General features: G+C 41.4%; 1 protein-coding gene across 1 annotated transcript in view; it reads left to right on the forward strand.

Moving 5' to 3' along the window:
- Nucleotides 1-12,694, forward strand: part of LOC135702165 (probable sodium/potassium/calcium exchanger CG1090) — a 91,396-nt gene extending 78,702 nt beyond the window's left edge. The window contains exons 2-4 of the mRNA XM_065223182.1: nucleotides 7,223-7,726; nucleotides 7,792-9,243; nucleotides 9,316-12,694. Coding sequence (XP_065079254.1) covers nucleotides 7,270-7,726; nucleotides 7,792-9,243; nucleotides 9,316-9,326 — 1,920 coding nt within the window. The 5' untranslated portion in view covers nucleotides 7,223-7,269 and the 3' untranslated portion in view covers nucleotides 9,327-12,694. The remainder of the gene's footprint in view (nucleotides 1-7,222; nucleotides 7,727-7,791; nucleotides 9,244-9,315) is intronic.
- The last annotated feature ends 14,631 nt before the right edge of the window (nucleotides 12,695-27,325 follow it).

The following is a 27,325-nucleotide window of genomic DNA, read 5'->3' on the forward strand; positions in this document are numbered from 1 at the left end:
GCCTGGAGCTGTAGGCCGGAGGTTCCCGATTTTTGTTGTTGTTTTGCTTGACAGCAGCTTTTTGACTTCGCACCTCCATATGTTGCTGTGATGCGAAAAGTGAGAAAGCAAATGACAGTGATCTTGCTCGCTGAGCAATGTGAGTTACTCGAGGTGCCTCAAAAGCATCTCTGAAATTGCTCATGATTAGAAGCTGTCTTGCCCCTTGGATTTTCCATCTTACGCTGGAAGAACCTTTCATCTTTCTCCGAAAGTTTATTCCAACTTTCTCCGGAAATTTCTTACTTTGCTCATCGGAAGTTTTTTGAAACTTTCCGTTCCAACAGTATCATCTGATTTTCCTCAGAAGTCCACTGTCTTCTTCTGGAACCGGACCATTATTTTCCATTTCACCCGGAAGTAATTCTAACTTCCCACGGTACACACTTAGAAATAACTACTTTTATACAAGACGTAATCCACATTGGACGTAAATCATGGAACGTAAACAAACATTTCATGTAAAATTAAGTGTTCTCAAACCGAAACATAAGCAACTCGATGAAGAGAACGTATGATTGAATTTATTTTCTCGTTTCTTTCAACTGATTCTTACGTCAAAAGGGGGCCGCTTACATGTGTCGGTCTCAGGAAACCGAAATTTACATGACTTTTTCGTAGTGTGTAGACTTCTGAATTCTTCTCAAAGTTCTATACAGTTACCCCGAAAGTCCCTGTGACTGCCGTGTGTCTCCTGACTTCCTAAAATTTCTTTCTAATCTAATCTAATCTAATCTAACGCCTACAGTAACAGTTCTTGAAAGCATCCTGGAAAATGATATATATATATATATATACCTACATCATTTTTCATGTCTATTTGATACATGTTTCACATCAAAGATGCGTCACACATATCAAAACCGGCCAGGCCTACTGTGCATCATTTAAGGGGCAAGATGATTCAGATGATTCAGAAAACATCGATGCTTCAGAATTCAACAAATGGATGAAACGTGGACATCTCATACCGTACGTTCCAATTTTGCTAATTATATGATTGATTGTTCGTTGGAAGCATCAAAGCTAGAAAGGTTAAGTGATGCTCCATTTTCTTCTGACGGTTGGGGCATGAGCACTAACTCTTGTCCTAGCCTTTTTATAACTTATGGCTATAGCGCCATTATTCGCTTTCTGAAAAGAGAGGAGGGAAAGGAAAAGGAGAAGGACAAAGGGAAAAGGATTATGTGAAATCTATGAACATAAACAATATTTTTGATTTGAAATATACAATATAGAAATGCATAACGGCGCGGTGGTCACTACCCGAGTATTGTCACTAGATCTTGTAGATATTATACCAGTAACGCACCACAAAAAGGTGATCTCCCAACGTTACTGGTTTGAAAAGATAAAAATTTACAAAATGGAACGAACTCACCAAGTTTGTGTAGAAGTCCAAATTTTAGACGAAGCTTGACGAAAATCAACATGAACTAGTCCGGTTTATGGCAGTTGCGCGGAATGTCTTCCTTCGATTTGAGATAAACAAATGTTCGCATGTATGTAGTCGATTTTTGATGTGCATTGGCAAGCCTTTTCGTGGCCAATAGTCAGGTTCAACGCTGCGACTCAACGAATGATGGAACTAATTATGGGACGCCTCGTGCAGGTTCTACTTGGATTCGGAACAGCTTCTCAGGGCAAATAATAGGGACCTAGAATGAGAAACTAGAAATTGTCGCCTGGGCCTGGTTATGGCCACATCAGCAACCGATTATAGATAAAAAAAAAGTCCACGGAAAAAACAAACGTCAGGTTTGAACACACACACAGCCTACTCTCCCCTAAAATTTCTTTCAACTTTTCATGGAACTTCCAACTAGTGTTTCCATTTCCCGGCAATTTTTGGACAATTTCCGGGCATCGGGAAATATGTTTATCCGGTGACCATATACAATTGTTGATTTAGCTATTCATTTGATAGCTACTCACAAGAATTCAAACTTCGTTCGACTTTGAACGAAAATTTATTTTTATGTCTCCTGAAAATTTCTTTTGGGGGTGAACATTCTGGAGGGGGCCTAGAACATTCTGGAGGGGGCCTGTAAATTTGCAGGAAGAACGAAATAGGTCGTAGATTTTAACCTTAAATTTTCAAACTCACTAGTTGTGTGGAAAATTCTACTAGTTAACAGCATCCGAACGGTACGTGTCTCGTGCCTTCCAGATCGACACGAAACCCAGCGTTGAGAATCAGGTAAAGCCGGGACTATTCCGAGACCTGTTCCATCCCAACAATCTCATCTGTGGCAAGTAAGAAGTTGCGAACAATTTCACCCTGAGCTGATCAACGGGAAGCATGATTGTCATCCTAAGAATGTATTCCCCTAAATTTCAATGGAATTATTTTTTAAATCACCATTGAATTCTGCTCAGGAATTCCTTGAAATGATTTTCAGAATTCTCAAAGAATTTCACTTGAAATTCGACTAGGAATTGCATTGTAATACTGCATTGGAATTTCTTTCAAGCTGGGAGCGACCCCGGCGTAGTGGTTAACATCCATGCCTCTCATGCCAAAGTCACGAGTTCAAATCTCACCCCCGGACAAGTCACGAATGACCCAAAAGTGTTAAAGTGACTATAGTACCCATTAATGATTGAAAAAGACCCATTTTGAAGAAAAGTGGCTTAACTCATTAAATGAGTAAATTTTTTACCCATTAATGAGTATCTGTTACCCATTAATGAGTAATTGTTAATCATTAATGGGTAACAGATACTCATTAATGGGTAAAATTGTTTAATCATTAATGAGTTAAGCCACTTTTCTTCAAAATGGGTCTTTTTTTACTCATTAATGAGTACTTTCAAGTTAGCGTGTATGAAAAACAAACCTTTTCGGTGATTGTCATTTTCACCCTCTTTTAACACGCATCATCATTCTCTAGTGATTCGAGAACTGTAAAACATGTTGCCTGCTTCGAAGGCGCAGAAACTGAATTATGTAGGGTAAATGTCGGCTTCGGCACCCATTGACTGTTTTCGGCAACCAAAATTTAAACGTTAATTTCACTATGTTTTACCATCAACACACTTCCCTGAATGTATCCAAACGATTCTTTAGTCTTTCAGCTTCAATCTGATTATATTTGTAGGACCGAGCAATCCTGTTATGCCAGATTTTTCTTCAAATGAAGCATACGTACTACAAAATGGGGCTGATTTCGAGTTGCCGATAATAGAACAGCTGGTTAACACGCAGTTCTAATGGGAAGGTTGCCGAAGAAAAAGAGGTTGACGACAATAGTCACACCCCTCTGAGAAGTTTAGAGCGTTGTAAAATCGTTTTCAAACAGTTTTGAAGAATTCTGTCGATTGGAATGGATGGAGAAGCAAGCAGCAGATGAATTGAAACAAACAGATACGTCATATATGTTCGTGACGCTGTGAAAATGCTAATAGAAGTGCGGACGCTGCTTAGATTGACGAGAATACGTAAATTCCCCTATAAACATCTGAATGGGGTTCTCAATTAAACTTGGACCGAAAGTCCGTTTCAGCTCTCCTCAGCACTCCCTTGGAAATATTTTGAGCATTTTTCGGGAATCAAGAGGTTCTCGGAATTACCTTTGAGCATTCCTTAGATTGCACTGGAATTTCTCCTCACAAATAGCTTTCAATTCTCTTCAGAACTAAAATGAAATTAAAAATTCTGATAATTTTAATGAATTGAATATACCCATCATTATAAATAATCTCATCAATTTAAAAACTAAATTTTGAAAGCCCTCCCCCGCTCTCTAAGTTGAAATGTAGCAGTGAAAGTCAATAATTAAACGAAAACCATAACATCCGACCTCACCTCTGACTGGAACTGCTCGAAGACATACCATCCATGGCGGCAGCTGCTACTACTGCTGCTGCTACACCACCCATTCCATCATCCAACATAGCATGTTGCAGGATCGTTTTGGCAAAATCCACCTACAAGGTTCGTACCTTGGAACGGAAATGTTTTTCCTACTCAAGGGGCATCTCAGGTTTTGAAAAACAAAACAATAACAAGAGCTATTCATACACCGGGTTGCCAAGCAAGGTATAATTCACAAGCAAACAAAAGTCAGTTCAATGACTTCTCGGCATTGCCGGCACAGCTGCAGCACATTGAGGCACACTGAGAAAAAAGTTGGCGCAAATAAGTGCGTAGAGTGACCACCCCTTGATTGGCACGCATTTTACAGCCTTGGGGTTTTGTCAGTTAATAATATTTTCAGACAAAGTGTTATAAGGTCGGTTGAAGTTGGATTGCTAAAAATGATTAGAACGAGGATTAGAACTCCTTTCGTGGATATTTTAAATCTTTATCTTTCATGGTATGCTATGGTCGTTTCCAATAGCACTCTTAATTCCTTTATTTAACGTCGGTATCTGTTCCGGAATCTAGGGCCAATCACCGACGGACATCGGTTGCCATCCATTGACGACAATCGAATGTGGAGGGAGGCAGCTTCGACACCTGCGTGGGATATCGCACCCAACAACACACATGGGCAGTAGACTGATGCAAAATTTGAAATTTTTGCTCCACAATACTTAAACGATTCCAAATCTGATCCTGACTAACCTCTCAAAATTTGAACCCATTTGGTGAGAAACTGAGATGGCACAAACCATTTGAAGTTTGTATGGGAATTACTATGGTAAAACCAAGATTTTTGTTCGTGTCTATCTAATAAGTCACCATATCGGTCTGCTTCAAAAGCTTTTAACTGTACTTGTACGAAATTTTCCCAGCTACAACTTTGCTCAAGACCACTTTTTGAGTAAATGCAAGGATCGAAAGTTATCAATGGTTCAATGCGCTGATGTCTAATGATCATGCTCAATCAACTGCTCAGCAGGCAACATTGGTGTTTCTGGGGCGTTGAATAGGACACAAAAATCATGGCTACTATGTCACACTGCAAAATACAGTGTTGCCTACAGAGCAGCTGCTTGATCATGTCATAAGTTTACCAATCTCTTAAATAATTAATAACTTTTTCCTGTCTCGTTTTACATAGAAATGATCTGCAGCAAAGTTGTAGCTGAGAAAATTTTCTATAAGAATAGCTGTCGAACTGTTTCGCAGCTCAATATGGAAAAAGACTAGAAGAGAATGAACAAAAAATAGAGATTTCCCATAGAAATTTACATGTAAACTTCAAATGGTTTGTGCGAAGTCTGTTTCTAACCAAATGAGTTGTAACTTTTGGAGGCTAATCAGGACCCAATTTGAAACCATTTAAGCACTGTGGAGCGAAAAAGTCAAATTTTGCATCAGTCTAATGGGCAGGGACCAATGCTTTACTTCCCTTCCAAAAGAAGACGTGATCAGAGGTCCGCTGGTATACTTGATTATAGGATGTTCCTGAACATACAGCCAAACAGCACGTAATGTTGTGAAATCAAATTCAGTGACAGTTTTCCAACAGTGCTCCCATTTTATTTTCAACAGTCCAATGCCTACGAGATTGTGCCGAAAGTGTGCTGAAGGATGTACCCAAGCTGTTGCAAATCTAATTTCGGCACAATGTGCTGAGTGACTAACCCCTTGAAAAAATCACCTTTGAAATCATCATACGCGTTTGAAAATTTCATAAAATCATTAAAATTCACTCGCAAAAAAATACAGCTGCAAAAACGTCACCTTTGTGGCGCGGGATACCACAATCTATCTGAAGACATTTCTCGTGTTATTTTCAAATAGTCCAACCTAGAAAAAAAAATTAATATCGATCAACGAAATTCAAGCTGATGTATGAAATAATGATGAGGGGAAATGGCTCTAATGTTGGCCTATGGAGCTAAGATTGGGTCCATCCCTAAAAATCTGCTATTTATCAATTTTATCTAGATGAACGCGTCACGCAGACGGTACTAATGGATATTTTTGGTCGCTATTGAAAATTTTGTCGATTGCTGAATTTATGTATGGGCCCAAATTAGGGGCATTTAGGCCGACATTACATCCTTTTTCCTAATAGCAAAAATCAGATACAATATTACATCAATGAATGTAATTTTGTTCGCAAAATCGATGTACATCGTACAACGTAATATTACACAACCAGCGGACCGCTTTGGGTGTAATATTCAACAACTTTTTTTTTCTGTGTACACACCTGTACACTGATCGATTCTGTAGTGAACAAGTTACTTTTTTCCAGAGTCAATTGTTTCGAACAATGCCTTCGTTGATGTAGTTTGCTACGGTTTATCGGCGGGAATGTAAACTTCATAAAATTAGATAAGATTAATTTTACACAATTATTTAAAACGTCTTACGACGCCTACATTACCAGCATCTGTTCATGTGGATATTCCTTGCAGATTCGGTTCATTTTTAATACAAAACTGTAATAGAATCTTACATTCCTTAGTTGGGTGTATACACTCGATATTCATTTTCGGCAAAACTCAAGTTTCCATTGAGTGTAAGGAAACAAGTTTCCCCGGAACTACCTACTTACAACAGCCGAATACTCATCTATAGGATCATCAGACTCTTACATATTACATTCCGCGGTCTGTCTATATAGATGTATGACATGAGCTTCCCGGAAATTTCATTTCACTCTCCGCCCTCTCTTTCCCTGATTCAAAAGAATCCACGCTTTGGCGGGCAAAAAAAACCTTGTCAAGCTCTGAAAAAGAAGCTAGCTAATAAGAATAGCTCGTGAGTTTCTTCATTCAATCATCGTGACGAATGGGAGAAAAATTGCAGACAAACCGTCGTCGTCTCTTCTTCTTAGTGCTTGAGTTTATACATTACAGGAAAATTTGTATTATTAAAAACTTGCCTGGACTGAAGGAGCGGGTGAGCCGTGAGGACGACGATGGTTCCGCAGTAGCGACATCTAGCAGAGTTGTCGTCTCGTCGAGAGGAAAGGAACAAATGAGGATAGTCGAAGCAGAATAAAAAGTTTCTCCGATGCTTCCTCTTCCCGGCTCGGCCCGGGCCGCCTCCGCATTTTAATGATGTTTATCCTTTTAATAAAATCATGCCAGCTCTCGACTCACGCACATTGACTCCGAATGGATGGGATATTTATACGCTTTTATACGATTATGGCTGCTGCACACTCCGTTTCCTGTCGGTTTACGGTCGTTTATGATGATATAGTTATCTATGACACTTGAAACGTCAATCGCTGTCATTTCCAAGTGAAATTAATGTTTATGTTTTCTGCTTCAGCTCGTAGACGACACCCGGAAGAGCGCAGCAACCCGGACCGGTGAACGATGAGGCGAACACGTCGTGGGCGCTACTGGCACATGGGAATCGTATTCCTGGTGTACTCGAGCTTTCATGCGTACTCGGCGACAACCGGCAGCAGCGGAACAACCAGCGCCGATTTTGATCTAGCGGAATCGGAACCCCCGTCTAACGAATCGCCCAATCCACTGTACTACGGTGACAGTAGCAGTAGCACCACAGAGTCCGGGTCCGAGGAGGACGGAACGACGGAGAGCGCTACTAAGGCAACGTACACGCACCATGGTCACCCAACATGGCGACCGAGGCGAGAGAACTGTACTCCTCCGGCGATCGAGCAGTTCCCACGACCGCTGATGGGACCGAACGTGCGGAAACACGGTGGCCTAGTTCTCCATCTGCTAGTGGCCATGTTCACTTTCCTGGGGTTGGCCATCGTGTGCGACGACTATTTCGTTTCCAGCTTAGATAGGATCTGTGAAGGTAAGTTGTTGGTGCTATCAGACGTGCGCAGGGTTCCATGGTTTATGTTTTGTTTTTCGTTGCAGAATTGAAACTGTCACCAGATGTGGCTGGTGCTACCTTCATGGCAGCTGGAAGCTCGGCGCCGGAGCTTGCGACCGTTGTGATAGGTGTATTCTTCGCAAAGGACGACATTGGGATCAGCGGAGTCATCGGTTCAGCTGTCTTCAACATCATGTTCGTGATTTCGGTGTGTGCACTGTCTTCCGGAACCGTACTGCAGCTGAATTGGTGGCCTCTGGTTCGGGATTGTACCTTCTATTCGATCGCAATCCTGGTGATGCTGGTAGTGATCTTCAACGATGTCATCTCTTGGGTGGAAGCACTTGTTATGATGCTGTTCTATGTTGTCTACTGCATCGTACTGCACTTCAACAGCCCCCTGGAAAAGTGGGCGCACACCTGGAAACTTCCTATCAAGCTTCCGACGAAAGAGGAGCAGTTTGCGCTGGTGACCTACAAGAATCTTCCGGACACGACCTACACGCAAGGACAGCAACCGGGTGGTACGGTGGACCAACAGGAATCACAACAAACGCAGCAACCGGTGGCAATGGATCAGGGTTACGCGGATCCCAACGCGAGCTGGGATCCAAATGCTGCATGGGTAGAGGGGGGCGCCGTTGCAGCTCCAGCTCAGACAAACAACTATTCGACGAATGCCTACGATCCTAATGCTGAGTGGAGTGGACAACAAAACTACGGATACGAAGACCAGTATGGACAGGATCCTCAGCAGCAAGCTGTACAACCTGCAGCGCAGACAACGACCGTTACCACCGGAGCTGTTCAGCAAGCAACCACCGACAACTACTACAAACCGAAGGAACCTCGGCCACAGGATTCGCACAATCCACTGGAGAAACCGACCGAGGGAGGCCCGTTCAAGTTGGTCGCCTGGTATATCGTTTATCCGATCCACTACACGGCCCGGAAAACTATGCCCGACTGCAAAACGGAGAAGTATAAAAACTGGTATCCATTCACCTTCCTCGTGTCCATGATCTGGATCTCATTCTACTCATACTTCATGGTGTGGATGATAACGATTATCGGCTCGACCCTCGGCATCCCTGATACCGTCATGGGACTAACGTTCGTAGCTGCCGGTGTTTCCGTCCCGGACGCCCTTAGTTCCATTGCGGTCATCAAGGAGGGTCACGGCGACATGGCCGTCTCCAATGCCGTCGGTTCCAACGTATTCGACATTCTCATCTGTCTCGGTTTGCCCTGGTTCATTCAGACGGCCATCATCAAACCGGGCTCGCATGTCAATGTCATCAGCAAGGGCCTAACCTACTCGACGCTGTCGTTATTGTCCACCGTGTTTTTCCTCCTGGTCGCGACCCACATGAACGGCTGGAAGCTGGACAAACGTCTCGGTATCGTCCTGATGGTGTGGTACCTGATCTTCATTACCATTGCCTCGCTGTACGAGCTCAACTTCTTCGGCCAGCTGAACCCACCGGAGTGTCCCAGTGAGTTACCCAAAAACAAAACTATGATCTAGCCCCTGCTAATCACTTTTTTTCTGACATTTCTCCTTACAGGCCTCTACTAAACGCCGAACGTGTGTGGTTCCAGCCATCATCTGTCAATTCATCACTATCCCCTGCACAGACAAAAACACACACTCACGCCCTCCCCACAGTCACACAGCCACACTCTCGCACCCGAACGTGCCTGAAGATGCCACGCAGATCGCAGCGATTAATCTAGTCGTATCCAGTTTTCCCTGTTTCTGTTTTCTAGGCTAGTTCAAGAATCTCAGTCAGTGCGCGAGTCTCTGTTTCCATCCGTCGTCGTCACACGACATCAATCTCTGTCTGTGTGAGTGTGTGCGTGGGTACAAAATCACGACGAACGGTACGTCCTTAAACCAACCCCTAGCCTCCTATCTCACTTGTATTCTATCTAAAAAAAAAAGCATCCAACACCAACTGTATTGACCGGAGAGATTGCTAGACAGGTTACCGTTCCATTCCGTATATGTTTACATTAGTTGATTCGAACTGAACCGATTGCTTCCATTTGTTTAAATGATTTTTTTTTTCTGTTTACCTTCTCACCTCCGCCACTCACTATTTGTTAATGCTCGAAGTTCACTTTAATCACTTGTTATTAGTCTTCTCTTACTCGCAGTAGATTATATAGTTGACTAGTTTGTTAGATTTTGTGTTCATCGAAGTATCCCCCGCCTGCTTCGACACCGTCAAATTCGGCGATTGGTGCTAACGGGCGCGGGATCATTTTTCGGTTTGTTATTGTTTACTCATACTAGAAAGAGTAGAGGAACGCACTCCGGTATCCCCACCACAACGGTCACTGTATGGCTTCGTAATCTGTAAATACACATCGTGTAATGGTGAATGACAACCAGATGAGTAAGCTAAACAAAGCTAATGTACAATATCAAATTAACGGCAACAACAGAAAGAAGTCGAATCTGGTCTCGTTTTACACACCTTCTGTCGTAATGTTACTCTATTTAGCTTACCAACTAGTTGCTAGTATAATCGAGTAAGTATATTGCTAAAAACCAATGTAAACAAACAGTATGCTTCTCACAGACTTGTCTGAAACTTTGTTGAAACTGACAATATTCCTTCGGGTAGGTTTAAGTTTACCTCTATCCTTAGCAAAGTACGAGTTATCTCCTTATTGTTGAAACTATCGCTAAGCTACACGTCAGATTTTACATATATTAGTAACGATTGAGCTCTTTACGACGCTGTTTTCTTTGTTTCCATTCATTAAGTATTGTTTGATTATGCATAATTCTACAAGAAAGTAAATATTGAGATGAAAGTCTAAATATGAAATTCAACCCAAAACAGCGAATATTCAACAAAAAAAAAGAAGACAGAAGAAGTTTACATAAAAAAGTATATAAGTATAGATATATTTACCAAAACACAAAGGAAAAATAAAAAAAAACGGCATAGCAAATATATCGTTAAGTGAACCAACCTTATCCTATATAGATCGTTGACGGTTGATGAAAATCAGCCAAACAAAAAAATGTGAACTTATTTACTGTACTCAAATCCTAAAATTAACCTTTGGTCAATCGTATTAAATGTCAATATTATATTTACAAACATCCAAACGAGCAGTTAAACACTTACCTTGAACAGCTTTGGTTAAACCCGTTGCAAACGCGTTGCACACTGACCGACCAACCAGGCTATCGTGGAATGTCAAAACTTCCCATACAACTTCTTCTATTCATTCTTCGCTTCCTTCCTGAACTTCCTGAAAGCAGCCGGCACCGTCGGCGGCCGGATGTCACCAAGGCAGCCACAAACAATCGAGTAGGCCTGTTGTGCGAAACGTCGCACGTACACACATCAGCAGTGCGTCGTTGTTATTGTTTTGTTTTGCTGGCTGCGTCCTGAGCGAGAAGCGACGATTTTAACGAAACCAAAAAAAAACCGATAAGCAACCGAAATGGATAATAATTTATTGCGCGTACCCAAAATGCCCAAATATTTTTTGATAAGCAAATAGAAAACAGCACGTGATTGTTTTTCGTCACCAAGTCACATTCCCGGCGTTGTAGCGAATTGTATCTAAATTTAAGACTGTATATAGGATGCAACAGAATCCAGAAATCGGAACAATAGAAGAAACCAGAGGGAGACATCACACACACATACACACACACATTAAATAGAAACCGAATGTAGCGATATTTTATATGCGATAAATGATGAAATTTTGCACCGCTAGTCAGATATTTAGATACGCGCCCTTTGTTTGGATTGAATCGCGCACTCACACAACTTCTACACAAACACACACAGACACAAACACGCCCGATGAAAGGAAGGTACACAAACAAACCAATTTCCGTTTTAATCAAACTTTGACAATAGATGTTTACAACGATTCTCGTCTCAAATAGCTTTTGAATTCTTGGTTATCTAATGTTCGAACAAAAAAAACAACAACACAATTTTAACTGTTCCATATAGTGGAAGTAAAACAAAAATTGTACGCTAATGAAAGGAAGACAAAATACATTCTCTTCTGTTTAGGGTTAATAGCATCAGCAACAATCCTTTGAAGCGAATCCTCCTACTATTATATAGCTCTAACAAAACTAAAAGGTAAGCAAAAAAGAAGAAAAGTAATTGTCAATTTCGAGTTTTCTAAAAACCCTGAATTAAACAAAAATGGTACTAAACGAAAATCCATTTAGCCAAATAAAAAGAAATGTAAACAAACAACAACAACAACAACAACAAAAGCACTAAGGCGAACGGGAGATGCGGTTACATGTTATTTTTCGTTTAATGTAGTGTTAACTGAAAAAAAAACGCAACGCGAAATATATCTACATATTCTGTCACCTGTGTACCCATTTGCGAAAACATAGATTCTCAATCAATACTGGAAAATCAAGCATATATATTATTAGCTGCACAAGAAAAAGAGAGAAATGAAAAAGAGAGAGAGAGAGAGTTGAGAGAGAGTCTCAATCTCTAGGAAATCATAAACCAATGGATGTAGAGAACAGAGGAGAACTAATCAAGCTTCACTTACGTGTTTGAAATCATCAAATTAAGTAAACAAATGACATCGGAAACTTGCTGAAAAAAAAAACATATTGGAACTAAAGCAACTATACAAGAACAAAAAAACAAAATATTCACATTATACTCACTTTACATACACACAGACACACCCACACAGCTGCAAACTGCAAACATTCGCGCATACCGCTAAAGAAAGGAAAAATGGAAAACCGAAAAAATCACGCAATAAAAAGAAAACAAACGAACACTAACTACTGCAGATGCAAATCAAGTGAAATCTCAAAAGCAGATGAACAAAATAAACATAACAAAAAAAAAACAACAGAAAAAAATGCTCATACCATGAGATGTTAATTGTTGAGAAGTTAAATAAAAATGTATTGAAAACCTACCACCAGCAGCGCAAGTCGTTCCGCTTCCGGTAGCAGTACGAGGGACGACAGGCGAACCAACCACTCACGCGTGTTGGTCGACGTGTTGGTTTGAGTCTAATTTCTACGCGAAGATATCACAAGGTTCCCTGAAATCGAAGTAGACCGCGTTGCAAAATAACATGTTGGTGTTTTGAACCGTCATTTTTAAGGAAATATTGATTTCTCGATAATCAACAATGCACTGTCCCAGAGTGCGAATTGTCTAATGTCGGTTTCATTTTTGCGGTATAGCACACCCGGTGGAGTTGCGCCAACAAGCGCGAGTCATTGACAACTCAACGTCATTTGTTTGTAAACATACGAGCCCCAGTTATCTATACCCTAATGTTGGTGTACGGCGGTGCGGTTCTGGTGTAGCTATACCGCAAAAATGAAAACGACATAAGCTACCTCTTTAATATTTGCATCCATTGGAGTTGAAATAGGCTTGCAATTATCCATTCCAAAACGTTCCAATATCTTTAAAACATAGTGTTCTTGAGATATTTCCAAAATTTGTTTTTGAATATCACGCTTAATATTCATTCTCAAGAAGTTTGACACTTCTTTCAAATCTTTTATATGGAACATTTTTGATAATTCCTGTTTGATCAATACGCCTTTTTAATGCACTACCAACGTAGAGTGCGCCACGTGAGTTCGAGAAGAAACGTCAACCAAACCGTTTGTTTACATCAGAATAACAATTTTTCACAACGCAAATTCAAGCATTTTTCATTCAACATCTTGCCAATTTCTATCGGTAATTGTCTTATTGTACGATTTTCCACAGATCTGAACTGATTTATACCTTAACTATCCACACACAAGAAATCCGGAAGATCATAACCACTAAGGCACTTTTCTAATTTTGCATTTTTCGCAACAAAAATATTCCTGTACACCAGCAGGATGTTTGCAAAAACGTTACAGAATTAAATTTTTCAACTGTCGATTAAGTTTTGGAGCATATCAGATGAATCAATTTATCAGGAAAAGTAAAAAAGTGTTCCACTTCCTATGTCTCAAGGCAAAAATTTCTGCTCACAACACTCTTTTTGACGTTTTCCTATTCACCACCAGAGGCTGAATCGATCGTTAAGTTCCCATTAAAAAGGCCTATTGAATATCAAAAATAGAGTTTCCAATGATCAAAACATCATCAACATATATGATAACAAACAGCTGATGTTGTTTGGATTTATACACACAACAATCTGTTTTTAATGCATAAAATCCAAGCTTATGCCAAACTCGCCCAGCTTGTTTCAATCCGTACAAGCTTTTAGTTAGCTTAACCATTATTGACTGACCAAGTTCATCATCTGGTAGATGCATAAATTACTTCTTCTTGTAAATGACTATACAAAAAGGCGGTTTTCACATCCATTTGATCAATCAAAAGCTTGTTTTCATTGGCAAAAGCAAGTATTACTCGAAAACTGCTCATTTTTGCTACAGGTGCAAACGTTTCTTGATAATCAAAGCCTGGTTTTTGCGAAAAACCCTTCGCAACCAATCTGGTCTTATACCGATTATCATTTTTAATTGTAAAAACCCATTTGGATCCAATTGCCTTCTTACTTTCTGGTAGCTTCTCTACAATTGTCCATGTTTGATTTTCATCCAATGACTGTAATTCCTCATGAATTGATGTTTCCCAGTCCTTCCAATCACCTCGAAGCTTCAGCAATTCCACTGATTGAGGAACGTTATCACAATAGTTCGTAGCACAAAATGCTGTCTCATAATCACTCAACCAACCCGGTTGTTTACGAACTCTGTGACTTCGCCTTTCTTCTCGTTGTATTTCGTCTTGATGAAAACTCTCATCCAAGTTTTCATTTTCTTCAGCTATTAAGAAGCTTTCATTTTCTTCTGGAATATCGCGTGGAACATCTGGATTACTCGTATCCCTGGTTAATTCTGAAGGCTGCTGAAGTTGTGCTCGCGTAGATGATATCCGAATCCTACAAATCATCATCAGTATTAACATGATTATCCCTGTTAGATTCAATCATTTTTCCTTCGTTGAATACAACATCCCTTGATATTTAAACTTTCCTTGTTGAAGCATTCCACAACCTGTATCCGTTGATGGAATATCCGATAAACTGGAACTGTTCACTACGTTTATCTAACTTCTTACATTTCTCTTGAGGAATTTTAGCGTAGTATTTTTAGTAGAGACCATCAATACAACTTCCCCTAGCGATAACTTCGCCAGACTTGTCTGTAATGATTACACCATCATTAGAGAAGACAACCTCATTCCCAAGGGAAACCACTCTTTTAACAAAGATCAGATTTTCTTGTAGCCCAGGAATAAATAGCACGTTGTACAGATTCGACTTGTTTACTTTATTCAAACCGACGATTGACTTCAATGTCACCTCACCTTTTGCCTTTGCTTGCAACTGCTGTCCTTCAATGGCTGTAGTCACTTTGATTTCACGTTCCACGCTCTTCAATTTCTTCATTATGTTCTGCTTATGGAACATATGGTTTGATGCTCCTGAGTCAAGCACGCATGGGAACCGCTTACCAGCAGTTGATGGCTTAGCGTGTTCTCGAACCCCCGCTTGAACCATCAAAGCATGCTCTGTTCTTCGTTGATGAATTACTTGTTAAATTCCTTTCTTTTTATTCTGCTTCTTCCTTCGTTCAACAGGAAACTTGTCTCTGTAGTGCCCGAGCTGATGACAGCCGAAACATTGTACATTTTTCTTCCTTCCAGCGGATCCATTTGACGAGTTACCGGCGACCATAGCCACATCGCTCCGCGATGATTGAGCAGGTTGTTGGATGAGCTCGGCATCGTAAAGCATTTTGTGAAATTCTTCAAGTGGTTTCTTCCGGAGAACCTCACAGGTGGTAGAATCAAAATTGCCGCCACAACATATTTATATGTGTTTGGCACTGCTCCCAAGAGTGTTTGAATCTTTTCCAGGTGCGTTGCTTCGGGGTCGGCTTCATCCAACTCTCTGCACAAGCGAGAATGGGTGTTGAAGAGCTCCGAAAGGTTCTCAAACTGCTTTTCATTTAATGAGAAAAGCTGACGACGAATGTGCATAGCTACCAGCGTACCACTTCTTTGATACGCTTTGCAGAATTCATCCATGCATTCTTTTGCATATTTGCAATGCATCAGCTTCTGAAGAGGACCGTTTGAAATCGTAGTCACGATCTCTTCAATGGCATCACAGTCTTCTTCACAACGTTTTTGGTATTTCTTCTGCCGCGCTCTTTCCTCTTTCCTCTTCCCGTGTTGCTTCGGGATCAGGAATTCCATACGGCTCTTTTCTGGGTGTACACTCGATGGTATGATGCAGTTTGAGATTAGTAAGATGGTGTTCCAAGCGCATGGTGTAAACTCATTGGTGTCACCCTTAAACAGCCCAACCATCAAGCTCCGCCTCTCGTACATCATAACAGTAGTCGCATTTGGCACAATGCGATCCGGCTGATCATCTTCTTCCTCTTCTTCTTCGTCGTCCTCCGGCGTATTGCTCCGAGGTGCTGGCCTCTGCTGCCGTGTTTTGACTGGTTGAAGGACCGGTACTAACCAGTGCTAACCTGTCTTGGACTGAAGTTCCAGCGGAATGAAAGGCCGAGTTTTGTAATGTTTGATGATATAAACTTTATTTACACGAGATGTACACACCTCGAGTTTACTTTTGCGAATGATACAAAATGGCGCACACAGCAGAAGGCTGATGCTGCGCTCTCGCTCTGCTACCGTCTCTTTCGCTATCACTGTCACTACAGGATAGCTCTTAGCATCAAGGTGTGTAGTGAAAGGTGGCATGACCGTTGTTACACCAACACTCCTCCTCAACGAACACTGCCATCCTATGACGACAATCCCAGCATCCGTGCAAACTTCATCTGTTTGACTGAACCCACCGGTTTAGTGAGTACATCAGCCACCATGTCTTCAGTTGGACAGTACTGCAACTCGATGCATCCGTCATCACACAGTTGTTTCACGAAATGTCCCCGCACCTCAATGTGCTTGGACCGACGACTCTTGCGTTCTGACGTTACGAACTGGATACAGCTTTGGTTATCCTCCATCACTTTGACAGGATCGCTCAGCTGTTCACCCATGTCCTTCAGCAAGCTCCGAAGCCAGATCAGTTCCTGACTAGCATCACTCAGCGCCACATATTCGGACTCCATCGAAGACAGTGTGACGCAACTTTGCCTTCGACTAGCCCACGATACTGCTCCACCGGCATAGTGGAAGACGAATCCTGTTGTTGATTTTCTTGTACCAACGTCACCAGCCCAATCGGCATCCGAATATCCGATTAACTTTCCAGCCGCGTCGCTGTACTTCAATCTCCACTCTTTCGTTGCCTTCAAATAGCGGACAACACGTTTTGCCGCTATCCAATCCGCCTCCGTAGGCGCACTCACTTTACGACCCAATATCGCTACGCTAGCTGCTACATCCGGCCTAGCACACACGGAAATGTAGAGAAGCGCTCCAACAATACTCCGATAGTCCATCCCGTCCGACAGTTGCGGACTCTTATCTTCCGTGCTCTGGAAACCCTCTTCCATTGGCGTCTTCGCCCGCTTTGCATCACGGAGCCCAAACTTCTCCGCAACACGATCGATGTACCCTTCCACTGAAACACTGTACTTTCCATATTCCTTCCGAATCTCTAATCCCAAGAAGTATTTGAGCTCTCCAAGATTGGTGATTTCGAAATACTGCTTCAGCGTTTTATACACCGCTTCGATCTTCGCTTCATCTTCGCAACCAACCAAAATATCGTCCACATACACAATCAGGTATACACGTTTTCCATGAATCAGCATTGTGTACAGGCACGGATCAGCAACACTTTGCTGAAACCCCATTTCCACAAGGACACCGTGCAATCGTTGATTCCAGCATCGTGCGGACTGTTTGAGTCCGTAAATGCTCTTTCTCAGACGACACACCATGTTTTCCTTACCTTTTGCTATGTATCCAGGTGGCTGCTTCATGAAAATCTCCTCGTTCAAATCGCCGTACAAGTAGGCCGTTTTCACATCCAAATGCTTCAACGTCATTCCCTTCTTGCTAGCAACGGCTAACAGCACCCGCAGTGTGGTGTGGCTGGATACCGGTGCGAAAATCTCGTCGTAATCAACTCCGTACTTTTGGGAATATCCCTGAGCTACCAGACAAGCCTTGTGTTTGATGATGTCACCAGCTGCGTTCCTCTTCAGCTTGTACACCCAGCGACAGCCAACAGCCTTTCGCCCAGCAGGTAAGTTAACAAGCTCCCACGTCCCATTCTGTGCGTGAGATTTCAGCTCGTCAACCATTGCCGCTTTCCAACTTTCTTTCTGTTCACAGGTCACCGCTTCCTTCAAGAATCTTGGTTCGACCACCACCGTATCCACAGACTCCGCAGCAAAAAATCTCCTCAATCAGTCTCTGAGGCGCGATACCCTTCGTTGACCTTCTCGAACGCCGTGCTATTTCATCTAAAGAAAAGCCATGAAACGATTGGTTTCCTTCCGAAGCACTATCGTAGAACGATCCATTCAGATCCCGACCGTCTTCTACCGATTCCATGAATTCTTCTACCGACTCCGAATTTTCTTCCGATGACGTTGAGGTCCCATCCGTCTCATCTCCTGATGGCAACACTAGCGGTACTTCCAGTACTCCTCCTGCTTCTAGACCCTGGATCCGAACAGCCTCTTTCGTATCGCATAGCTCCAAGAACTTTGCATCCCTGCTAATCATAATCATATCCGTTTCAGGGTTCAAGAAACGATACGCCTTACGACCGTCAGCATACCCTACGAACACCAGCTTCTCAGACTTGAAATCCAGCTTGCGCCGCTTTTCCTTGGGGATATGCACGTACGCTTTCGATCCGAAGATCCTTAGATGACCATACGAAGGTTTCTTCTTGTTCCAGAGCTCAAACGGTGTCTTACAGACTGTAGATGACGGCAAACGATTCTGCAAATAGTTTGCAGTGCAAATCGCTTCGCCCCAGTACCTCTTGTTCAACCGTGACTCGGAAAGCATACACCGCAGCATCTCAACGAGATAGCGGTTCTTCCGCTTGGCGACACCATTTTGCTGTGGTGAATACGGTGCCGTCTGCTCATGAACTATTCCACGCTCCGTGAAAAACATCCGCAACGAACCACCCGTGTACTCGCCACCACCGTCAGAACGAATCTTCTTGGGATAATGCCCGAACTGATTTTTCACCAGACTGCAGAAATCCCGGATTTTCTCTTCTGCGTCCGACTTCCGACGCAACAGATGCACTACCGTGTAACGACTATAATCATCTACCAAAACGATGTAGAATCGATTACCACTTGGCGTTTCTTCTTCCATTGGACCGCCCAAGTCAGTGTGCACTACACTGAAACAAATCGACATGTACCGTTTACTGGATCCATCTTATAACATAGCAATGTCAGCAGATTTATTCATTCTATGTGATGATTGATAGATTCCATTGTATTATCACTTTAAAACTATGACTGCGATATGGAATGATTTCTATCGTAATTTCACATACTTTGTACTTGATAATACTTTGCTTCGAACTTGGCTTCGAACGTGGTTAGCGATAGGTAAAAAGTATATGAATATTGTCTGATATATTTCATGGTGGGTGGTTGATATATGTGGGAACAGACATCTAGAAAGTAATGGAAAATCATATAAGTTTGCATTATTAGATAATTCAGTACAATATACCTGTTTTCATGATGAATATTGCTCACTAAAAGATATATCTTATAAGATAATCATGTATATTTTATTGAAGTTGCTTTTAACGATTTTTGACGTTTGTTGATATGTCACGTGTAAACAGACATGTAGAAACTATTGGACTGTCATTTAACTTTGCAGTATAGGAAAACATGTATATCTCATATCTCATTGGAATAGCTTCCTTTGATTTTTGAGGTTTAAAGATTGTAAACAGATTTATCCCAATCATTATATAGTCATATAGATTTGCCTTTTAAGAAATCCAACAGCAAACATTTGTTTTGGCATGTTTTTCTGGGATGAATATCGCTCAAAATAAAATACATCTTACATGATTGCTCTTCATAAATTATTGAAACAATTTTCAACGATGTTATCGTACACCTTGTCGTACACTCATTAAAATGATTGTTGATATTGTAAATATTGCTAACAACAATGATACTGTATTGAATAATCTTTGTTTGTTATTGTTTCATAAGATAAGGGATTCCGGAAAAGAATGTATTGAGATTGAAAAAAAATTATTCTATTGCAATATTTACTTTGCTGTGATTCTAATTGTAAGCCTTCTACACAGCTAATTCAGATTCCAGCCCTAGTACTCGAACTTCATGAACCAGTTCCATCAACTCATATAATTTAGTCGTTGTTTTATTGCACACAGGCGCATTAAGAAAGATTTGAACAAACGACACCACCGAAACGGAACATAAACTTGTCAGTGCTATTTGTCTTCACTCTAGCAAAACGAGCATAAAGTTGCACTACATTCCATGTCGGGAGAGCTGTTCTTACTTCATGCTAATTGAACGAGCTCAATCTTGAAGTCAGCCGTGGCCCAGTGGAATCGAGCGCAGAAACCGAAAGCATCACACCTCAACAGTTCTTGATCGAATCCCAAATCAGCTACAATAAAAAAAAGACACAACTGTGAAAGCTCCCACTGCCTGATGTTTATTTTTCGATTTATTTTTAGAAATCGATTAAATATATGTGTCAAAAGAAGAAGTAAATTTCATGTGATTTTCACATAAACTTTACTTCGATTGATTTATGACACATATATTATATTGTGGTGAAACGTAAAGCTTATGCTTATGGGTTTCAAATCCATTTCAGTTAATTATTATAATTTGACTGATTTTCATTTATCATATGACGATCACATAAAAGTTACCAAATTATCAGCATTGTAAATGTATCAGATATTCATATAGAATTTACCTGACACATTTTCAATCATATCATTTTCAATGGATTATCTTATAGCGCAAATTTATTAGATTTCCACATAACAGGAATATGTCAAATTGGTTCAGTGTAGATCTCCTACCGCGCTAGATTTGCTGTCCGACACTTTTGGGAACGACTCTCGAATCATCTTCCCCTCACAACACGGACCACACACCGACTGAACTTCACAAGGATCCACTTTTAACCCGTACCCCAGGTTATCACGTATTATTTTGTCTACAGCTTGCTCATCGCGATGTCCGAAACGACGATGCCACAAATGACGACACAGGTCTGCATGTTTCGGATCAACCAGAAATGCCTTCTCCGGAGCTTGCTTCAAGTGGTACAGCCCTCCTTTACGCAGCCCAACTAGCACTGTATCTTCTCCTTTCAGGATATGGCACTCCGTTTTCCCAAACAGCACCCGAAAACCCAAATCTGTGATTTTACTCACTGACAGCAGGTTACCAGCGAGCGATGGAACATGCAGGACGTTTTCGAGCCGAACGTTCATCCTGATGCCATCTCTGTTGAAGGAGACTAGCTTACCGATACCACTTCCAGCTGACTTGATGGATTTTCCATCCGCCAGGCAGACCGCCGTTGCCTTAGATTAATCGACACCATCCAGCAACGACGCGTCACTCGTCATATGTGCTGTGGCACCTGAATCCAGGTACCAGAAACCAGTTCTATCGGCTTCACCTGCTGCCAAGCATGTTTCAAAAAAGAACCGGATTTGATGGCCATACTCACCTTCTGACCATCCGTCTTCTCTTTTTCCCGCTTGTCCTGCGCTAATTTCCGGCAATCCCGCCGAAAATGTCCTTCCTTCTTGCAGTAATGACACAACACTTCTTTCTTGACGTAGTGCTTACTTGCAAACTTCGGTTTAGCTGTGTTCATGACCAGTGCCTTTTCACAAGTACTATCACTCTCACTTTCAGCACGACGTCGACCTTCGTCCAGCAGTTTACCTTTCACAAAGTCCACTGTGAGGTCTGCATCTGGTCTTTCAAGTGCCACAATCAAACCGTCGTACGATCTGGGAAGACTGGACAACATCAACGCAACGAACCAGTTGTCCTTGACTTCTTCCCCCAGTGCCACCAACCGAAGCCGGAGAGCCGCCATCTCCTTCAAATGTTCCGCCATATCACCGGTTTCCGTCATTCGGATGGTAATTAACTTACGCACTACGTGGATTATGCTGGACAGAGATGCGCGCTCGTGGTAGTCCTTCAACGCATCCCACATCTCCTTCGCCGTTTGCTTCTGCATAACGTGGATCAGCTGCGTGTCTTCCAATGCCAAGCCGATAACCGCTTGCGCCTTCTCATCGTTAGAGCTCCAGGTCGCATCAGCAGCCGCTGGCTTCGGATCGGTCACCACTCTCAGCAGCTTCTCCTTCGTTAGCAGCAAACGCATTTTAAATTTCCATACCGCGTAATTACCGTCGTTCAACTTCTCGATCGTCACTTTCATGTCCGCCATCTTGTTTTCCACAAGCAAAACCCGGTCACTTGCAAAGTTACGATCCGATTCGTACGACTCACAACACCGGTGAAAAAATCCACTACCGTTCCGCGAACAACAAAACTCAAGCACTTCCAACGATAACTGGGCCCATAACCTCTTGGACTGAAGTTCCAGCGGAATAAAAGGCCGAGTTTTGTAATGTTTGATGATATAAACTTTATTTACACGAGATGTACACACCTCGAGTTTACTTTTGCGAATGATACAAAATGGCGCACACAGCAGAAGGCTGATGCTGCGCTCTCGCTCTGCTACCGTCTCTTTCGCTATCACTGTCACTACAGGATAGCTCTTTGCATCAAGGTGTGTAGTGAAAGGTGGCATGACCGTTGTTACACCAACAACCTGTACCTCTTCTTGTTCGTCTGTCATTTTTTGTCCAAAGATTTGCTCCTGCTGCTCGTTCTGTTGAATCGGCTGGGCCCATAACCTGTTCAAAGGCCAGTTTTCCAAGGTAATCCACCTTTATTCAGCTGTTCACCCAGCTGTCAACTAAATTAATTATACAAAGTATCATCCTCAGAACTTAACTACGATGTATCATTCTCTGTTAGCAATTGATAGCCTGACCGATTGATGGCTTTCGCAAACTTGTCGTTACAGTATCTAATGACATTATTTGAACAGGGTTCATTAAATAAAAATTGTATTCTTATTTCTAACAATAGTTATATGTCAACAATATTTGAAAATATTTTCATTTCACACTGGAATCAAGACCCTTTTTTTCGATGATTTGTTTTCCGTACTGAGAACCAACGCTTACGACGCCAGGAAGGCAGGTCCCACACCTGGACCCTACATATCGACCCATCAACTTATGGACCCGGGACCAACGGCTTTACTTCCCGTGGCGTAATCTGAGATGTTATGCTTCAGAAAATCCCGGCGGCGCCAACTGGGATTGGGGTGAGGGGCAATCACGCTGAAATCAAGACTTGAAAGCGTTTTTAGCGAAAGCGTTATACCCCGTTCACATTACAGCGTATATCACGTGATATACGGTGTCTTGCAATGAGCACTCATACATCTAGTTTTCACTGGAAATCCTTTGTATGAGTGCTCATTGCAAGACAGCCTATATTACGTGATATAGACTGTAATGTGAACGGGGTATTAAGTCTATCCAAACATGCGAGTTAAATGCCGGGAAAATAGCAATAACAAACGTTACACTGTTTCAATTCAATGCACGTGAATTTTCTTTAACGTCGATCAAACAACCCATTGAAGTTCCCCTCAATATTTGTGCATGTTTGACCAGTCAGTCCGGTTAGTGAGTAGAACAAGCACAGTGAGCGAACAAGCACGGTACTGTGGCACGTAAACCAAAATAATTAATGTTGGAGCCAATTATCTCTAGGCGCTTTCGAATTGAAGAAATGTTACTCCACCCCTAGTGATAAAAAAAAAACACTTACATAGGCTTTCCCGCATAAACGCGAACCATCACATGACCTTACCGATAATAGTTATAAATTGTTTATAATCCCTGCTAAACTTCAACTGAAATGGTTATGGAACCTTACATGAACGTTTGTGTGATAAAGTTTTAACCTTATGTGTTATGGTTTTTTGGAAGCGGACCTTACAAATAATGGGTTGTTAAGAACCATTACCATTCCAAATTCTTGTTTTCTCCATACATTTTCGCAAAGAGAACTTGAAAGAGTATAAGAACTTCAGGAAAATTTGGAGAACTTTATGTTATTAACCACAGAAAAATTGCGAAGAAGTTCTGAAAACGTCCAGAACACCGATGAAGTTTTAAAGTCCTTTATGTTAGGTTCCGATATCTTCAGGGCAGTTTCATAGGTTTTACGCAAATTTCGAGAAAAACTTGGGTACAGAACCGTTTCTTGACGTGTTTGTCGTATTAGAAGCTATATAATAGCTTCTTTCATCGATCGTAAAAATGAAAAAGTGATTCGGAGGAAGTGAGGCGATACCCAAGTAACCAAAAGTACTGATAAAAGGCTATTTGTGGCTTAAGCAGCTTGGTTGAAGGTGGTCTATTGAATTCTAAGCAGCCTCATTTTTAAGTTGTTATAAGAACTTGAAAGTTCCGGTATCATAATTGAAGAACATTCTAAGCATATTCTGGCGAAACTTGAACTTCCGTTGAACTTTTAGAAAATAAATTAAAAAGGTTTTTGTCCACTACACCCAATTCTATGTTTAGTTCGCCTTTTTATGAAAGTTATTTCTAAAGGTAGGTAATTAATGTGTATTGATTTATCAGCATTAGTAGTAGAATTGAGCTGTTTGAAGAATTAGACCCAGTCCTTCTGCGTAAGAGCCCCAGCACGAACCGCTGCGTCATCTGAGATATAATAAAGTGAGCTGTTCTCCCGTCTACTGTTGGAGTTTTCAGTGCCAGCTGACTGACTTGAATATGAAACACAACACCTTTAAGAATTTTAAATTGGTGCTTGTAACTTGAAAGTGTTATGGTGTTATAGAACTTGAAAGTTCTGTCGGAACTTTATTTGAACTATATGAAACTTGAAAGTTCTGTCAGAACATTATTTGAACTTTTTTGAACTTGAAGGTTCGGTCGGAACTTTATTTGAACTTTACGGAACTTGGAATTGATTTTAATCGTTGAATGCGGAACTTGTGGTTACTTGGGTAGTTTCTAGCGTTTAGTATATTGCCGCCAGCTCAGCACTATATACGGAACAAGGAGTTTGAAGCATTCGAGAGGTGCTATTAAAGTCGTTATAAATACCAAAACCAGCGGACGCCTCTATTAGTGATCCATCTGTGAAGAACGATCTTGCGGAATAAACTTGGCCAAACTTTGCAGCGAAAATATAATGTTCTGGGATTTCGCGAATCTCTTTAGTAATAGATTGTAGCGGGCCCGTGGCAGCTACGGTTCTGCTGCTTGTTCCCGGTTGATTTCATTAAACGGGTCACCTCCGAAGAGGACCAACCGTCGTGCTTCACGATGCCCGACAAGATACAGGCCAAATGAGCCAGCTCTGAAATTAGTTACCAGCGTCAGGAACAAGACTAACAGACTCGAGCGACCCAACAAGGAAGCGAACATACCAACTGAAATCCCAAAATCTGAATACCGAGTCCATAGAATAGAATAGGTAAACCACAAACCAATCCAAACAGGGGTTTCATTACTGGCAGCAATTCCTCTGACCCATTAATCCTTTCCTGACCCAGAAGTCGAATACACAACCAATCCAATGAATTGACGAATGACATGACCAAACGAAAACTTCAGGGTCTGTCAATCAAACTTTCTAACACTGAACCCGATTAACTTTGGGGGCGGGAAAGTTCAGTAACTACATTTATTCAGTGAATTGGATAACGTAAGTTTTATTACACATGGCATTTCACGTTTCGTTTGGTACCTGTCAAGATCAACCCTGTTGGATGCTCTATGGGTATTGAATGATGAAGTGGTGCGATTGAATGAGTACAGCTGTGACAATGATGTTCTGAAAGAACTGCATCTGGACCCTGAAGACGTACAGCTGCTTGAAGGATTGAAGCGATCCAGCTGCCTGGAGTTGAGGAGGAGGAGGAGAAATAGAATGATTGGTATTGCACATAGACGCCCACATTCAGCAGGAGTACAATACAACTCAAGATACAACTACATTCTCGTTCAACTCTGGAAGCTATTATTCAACGTTTGATCCAATCAGGTGTTTTATAAGTGCTCTCAATTGTTTGTTGGGTTGGTACGGGAGGTCCACGCTTTCTTCCATCTCCTTGATCTCAAGTTGTGGAATGGTTTCAGATACTTATTTCTGACATAGCTTGACTCCTGGAAATCCTCTCTGAGGCAAATGCTGCACTGTTGGTCTTGCCATTCACAAGAAAAATGACGGATTCATGAAGTCGTCATTTTCCAAGATGCTTTCAAAGTATTGGCTGCGTTATGCCGCGGATACACTTGTATGACCAACTATTAGCATGAGCCTTGGCATGAGCATTATTTGTATAATAAATTATGAGCACATCCATGGTCACACTTGTAAAGTTTTTGGTTTCCCTAATAAAAATACCATTGAGAATGATAATCCAAATGTGGAACTATTCCACAAATGGTTTTAATGATACCTGGAACACGTCGTTAAGCAAAATAACCACAACAATTTAATTAGGTTTTGCTTATAATTTATTATACAAATAATGCTCATGCTCATTATTGGTCATACAAGTGTATCCGCGGCATTAGAGTGCTATTAGACATACATACATAATTTTGAACTTGGCCGGCCTACTTCTGTTCCCCTCTTGTGCCGCGAAGTCATAAGTTATTCTAAAAGAACTCTTAGGCTCTGAACCATTTGGTGGATTATTTTAACTTTTGGTTATTTTCTATGTTCGAAAATCCGCGTGCTGTCGATCGGCCGGTTTTCGAGCCACGGTTGTCAAAATTTAACTTCTTGTCTGTCAGAAATAACCATGCTCGGATAGCAGGGTTAATCGATAACTTTTCATCTGTCAAATTTTAACCAAAAGTTAAAAAATTCGCCAAATGGTTCAGAGTAGAGTCGGTGTATAATGAGTCACGCCAAGAGCGAAGCCAAGTCTACCTATTGAACTGCCAAACCGGCTACCTATCGTGCAAAGTAAACAAACATTACGATGCTTTGAAAGGTCAACGAAAGGTATTGCAATAAAATATAAAATATAATCGAAGAAATGATCATAAACTCGCAGTGAGCATTAAATTGTCATGGGATACGTTTGGTAACGATCAGTAATGAGAATTTCTACTATTTTTTGTTAAGATGATGGACAAAATCACTGATATAATGATTTACAACAGCCGCTATTTTTGTTTTGCTCGCTAGAAGTCATTTGAAGTTGATGTAGCAGTCCTCTGTTGCCAAGTGAAAAGAAAGGGAATCTTTGGAAAACCGTGATGCGTGTTCAACTGTTTTTCTCTTGGCGTGACTCATTATACACCGACTCTAGTTCAGAGCTTTAATTTGTTGTGCCTCAGTAGAGTCAAATTCGAAATCTCAAACATAAAACAACACTACCTGCAACAAAAAACTCATCTTTTAATTAAATCTTTTATTTGCAGCGACCAAAT

This window comes from Ochlerotatus camptorhynchus, unplaced genomic scaffold (assembly GCF_037179485.1).
Source record: "Ochlerotatus camptorhynchus isolate MF236.1 unplaced genomic scaffold, CSIRO-AGI_Acam_v1.1 ptg000185l, whole genome shotgun sequence".
Taxonomy (NCBI): Eukaryota; Metazoa; Arthropoda; class Insecta; order Diptera; family Culicidae; genus Ochlerotatus; species Ochlerotatus camptorhynchus.